General features: G+C 41.6%; 1 protein-coding gene across 2 annotated transcripts in view; it reads left to right on the forward strand.

The window, feature by feature from the left end:
* The first annotated feature begins 1,353 nt into the window (after positions 1-1,353).
* The window catches only part of CLUAP1 (clusterin associated protein 1), a 32,105-nt gene continuing 29,907 nt past the window's right edge, over positions 1,354-3,551 (forward strand). The window contains exon 1 of one of the 2 annotated variants that reach the window (XM_023513874.1): positions 1,354-1,528. In XM_023513874.1, coding sequence (XP_023369642.1) covers positions 1,451-1,528 — 78 coding nt within the window. In that variant the 5' untranslated portion in view covers positions 1,354-1,450. The remainder of the gene's footprint in view (positions 1,529-3,551) is intronic. The other variant, XM_023513875.1, reaches the window with a different exon arrangement.

Genomic DNA, 3,551 nt, shown 5'->3' on the forward strand with positions numbered 1-3,551 from the left:
TGGTCCCAGCTACTTGGGAGGCTGAGGCAGGAGACTCGCCTGAGCCCAGGAGTTGGAGGTTGCTGTGAGCTGTGATGCCACAGTTCTCTACCCAGGGGGATAGAGAGCATGAGGCTCTGTCTCAAAAAAAAAAAAAAAATAGCCAGGTGTTGTGGCGAGCACCTGTAGTCCCAGCTACTTGGGAGGCCAAGGCAAGAGAATTGCTTGAGCCCCAGAATTTGAGGTTGCTGTGAGGGTGACATAGTGAGACTCTTGTCTCCAAAAACAACAAATTAATTAAATAAATAAGTAATAAAAAGTATCATGAAACAATATAGAGTAAAATGACTCTGCCATGTCTGCCAACAGCCCAGTCTTATTCCCAATAACCATTTTAAATTTAATATTCCGTTTAACCATTTAAATTTCTTCCAGAGTCTCTTTATGCATACAGAGGGTGCCCCAAAAATGTATACACATTTTAAGAAAGGAGAAAACTATACTAAAATTGTAATATTCAATATATTCCCACAACAAAAGATGAATACAAATCATGTTGAGCACCTCTTGCAATTGCAGAAGTCAAACATAACTTGAGTATTACAAATCTAATAATTTTTTTTTCTTTTCTTAAAATATGTATATGTGTTTTTGGCACCCTCTGTGCATAAGCAAAGAAGAGTATACATTCTTCTTTTTCTTTCCTTTTTCACAAATGGCAGCATACCATACATACTGTTTAGCATCTTGATTTCTTCATTTAATGGTATATTTTGGAGAACTTTACAATGTCTTCATTCTCTTATACTTGAGTAGTATTGATTACTTGGATATATCATTATGTAACATATAGATAGGCATTTAGATTGTTTCCAACTTTGTTCATTGAAACAATGTTGTAACTGATAACCCAGCTGGAGAAGTGGTTAGATATTTGATGTTTGGACGTATTTTCACTATAGATCTTGGGGGATTGAATGAGAGTTGAGAGCAAGCAAGATGATACAAGGAGGATCCCAAAGCAGCTCTGTGCTAATCTTATTGAATTTTTAGGTCATTTAAGGGGGATTTAGTTTTGTGTAAGTATATTGCTAGAAAAAGTTCTTATGATTGGAATTGCTAGGTCAAAAGATATGTGTATCTGTAATTTTGATGTCCTTTACCTAATTGCTCTTCATCAAGAACAAGGTTTAGATACCTAGTCACACTGTCACGTGAATGCTATCCTCTGAATACTATTAGGTTTTATCCCAAAAGTCAACAGAGGCATTTTCAATTTACCTATGTGGGATTGTGGGATTTGGTTTAGACATTACATGGAAAAGGCCTTAAGCTTGTTTTGTTTTGTTTTGTTTTTGTCTAAAAATAGGCCACCAAGGCACATATAAAACTCAATACTAAGAAGCTTTATCAAGCAGATGGGTATGCAGTGAAAGAACTATTGAAGATCACTTCTGTCCTTTACAATGCTATGAAGACTAAAGGGATGGAGGGCTCTCAAATAGGAGAGGAAGACATCAGCAAATTCAAGTTTGATCTCGGCTCAAAGGTAAGGACAGTGAAAGTCTATAGTGAGGGACAGTTTATTTCTCAATCTCTGGAACAGAAAGCGGTGAGTCTGATACTCATAGCACCACTTCTTTCCTTACTCCTTGACTAAGGGCAATTTGTCAGTTTTGTGCTCATCAGCATTTGGATAAAAGAAAGCCACAAAACATTAATTCACCTATTGAAAACCTGGTATTTGCTAGGTGACGTTCAAGTCCTAGAGATATAGATGTGAACAAAAAGGACAGGAATTGTCTGTTTCTACTGCTTAGTTGGAAGAGTCAGACTATGAACAGCAACATAAAGGCTGTGAGCAGGGTGAGTAGACGGTACAGGGGTGGGTATTATAGAGGGTGACTAGGGTTGGACAGTGTTTTCAGTAGGGACCTGAGGGAGGGAAAATGAAGGGTGGGAAAGAGTGTCCTGTGATGAGAATATTGCTTTGTATGTTTGAGGGAGCAGCAAGGAAGCAGCGTGATGACAGCCATTAGGAAGAGTGATAAACCTTCCAGCACCTGGAAAGCCTTTGCCTTTTTCTCTAAGGTAGAGTCAGGGTAGGGAAGGTATTTTCAGGGTTGCCCCTTCCTCCCCATAAGAAGGCCTCAGCAGAGGCCCCTGGAGAGGACCTCAGCCCAAGCCTCAAAGAGACCTAGACCTGTTTATCAGGCCTAGTCCAGGCTCGAACCCAGAGCCCCTGATGTGCAGGGCTGGCATGCTAACCACTGACTGTAGTGGCCAGCTAAATAGACCTAGGAATGAAGGCACCCAGGACTACAGTGGGGAGGGCAGCTTCCCCTATGATGGCACAACTTTGAAACTAACTGTGGCTAGGCTTGAAAAATCACATGGCTTTTTAACCAGGAACAAGACTCCTCAGCTGGAGAAGTGGCTAGATGTTTGATGTTTGGGCATATTTGACACTAGGTCTTGTAGGATTGGATGAGGGTTAAGAGCAAACAAGATGATACAAGGAAGATCCCAAAGCAGCTCTGTGCAGTTGCACTTGCTATGCTGTGTGTGGTGGGCATGCTGTGTGCCTGTGCTATGATCTGCAGAAACTACTGGCCACGTGTAGTGGGCACAACTGAGGAACGGAGTTAATTTTATTGAACTTTTAGGTCATTTAAGAGTGAAAATGGCTATTAGATATCGCAACTCTAAAGCTGTGGTCTGAGCACCTAGAAGGATGAAGTTACCATTTACCAGAAGGGAGAAGCCTATAAACGTGTAGATTTGGTGGGGAAAGATTAGGAGTTTGGCTCTGGACGTGTTGTATTTGCCAAGCCCCTGGGATTGTCAGGTGGAAGTATTAAACAGGAGGTTGGTATGTGAGACTGGAGCCCAGGGAGAACTGGACTGGTCCTGGGGCTTGGGAAGCATAAGCACACGTAATGGTGTCAGAGCCATGAGGTTAGGGGCGTGCCAGTAGAAAAGAAGGGGGAGGTCCAGGGACTGAACTTTGGCATTCTCCACTGGACAAGTTGGGAAGGTAAAGAGAATCCTGCAACAAAAATGGAATTTGCTCCAGGAAAGTAGGAATAAAGCAGCTAGAACTGGAGGGGGCTGTATCCTGGGGATGAGGTACTGGAGCTGGAGTGAACAGTGTCCCGGAGGACTAAGGAAGTAGAAAGAAAGTCATGAGCTGTGAAAGGAGAGGGACAGTTTCTGAGTTGAAAATGAGAGAGAGCTGTGGTATATGTATACCATGGAATACTATTCAGCCATAAAAATCTGGAGACTTTACATCTTTTGTATTAACCTGGTTATAGTTGGAGAACATTCTCTTCATAGTAAAGTATCACAAGAATGGAAAAGCAAATATCTAATGTACTCAATACTAATATGAAGCCAGTAGATGAATTAATACATACCCATACAAGAGAAAAACTCAATTTAATTCAAATTGTGGGAAGGAGAGAGGGGTAGGAGAGGAGGAAAGAGGGAGATTGGTGTGCTCCCACCTAATGGACACTATGCAAGGGTATATGGCACACTTCCTAGGTGTGGGACACAACTATAATAGG

This window comes from Otolemur garnettii, unplaced genomic scaffold (genome assembly GCF_000181295.1).
Source record: "Otolemur garnettii isolate 467f Iridium unplaced genomic scaffold, OtoGar3 scaffold00044, whole genome shotgun sequence".
NCBI classification, from domain to species: domain Eukaryota; kingdom Metazoa; phylum Chordata; class Mammalia; order Primates; family Galagidae; genus Otolemur; species Otolemur garnettii.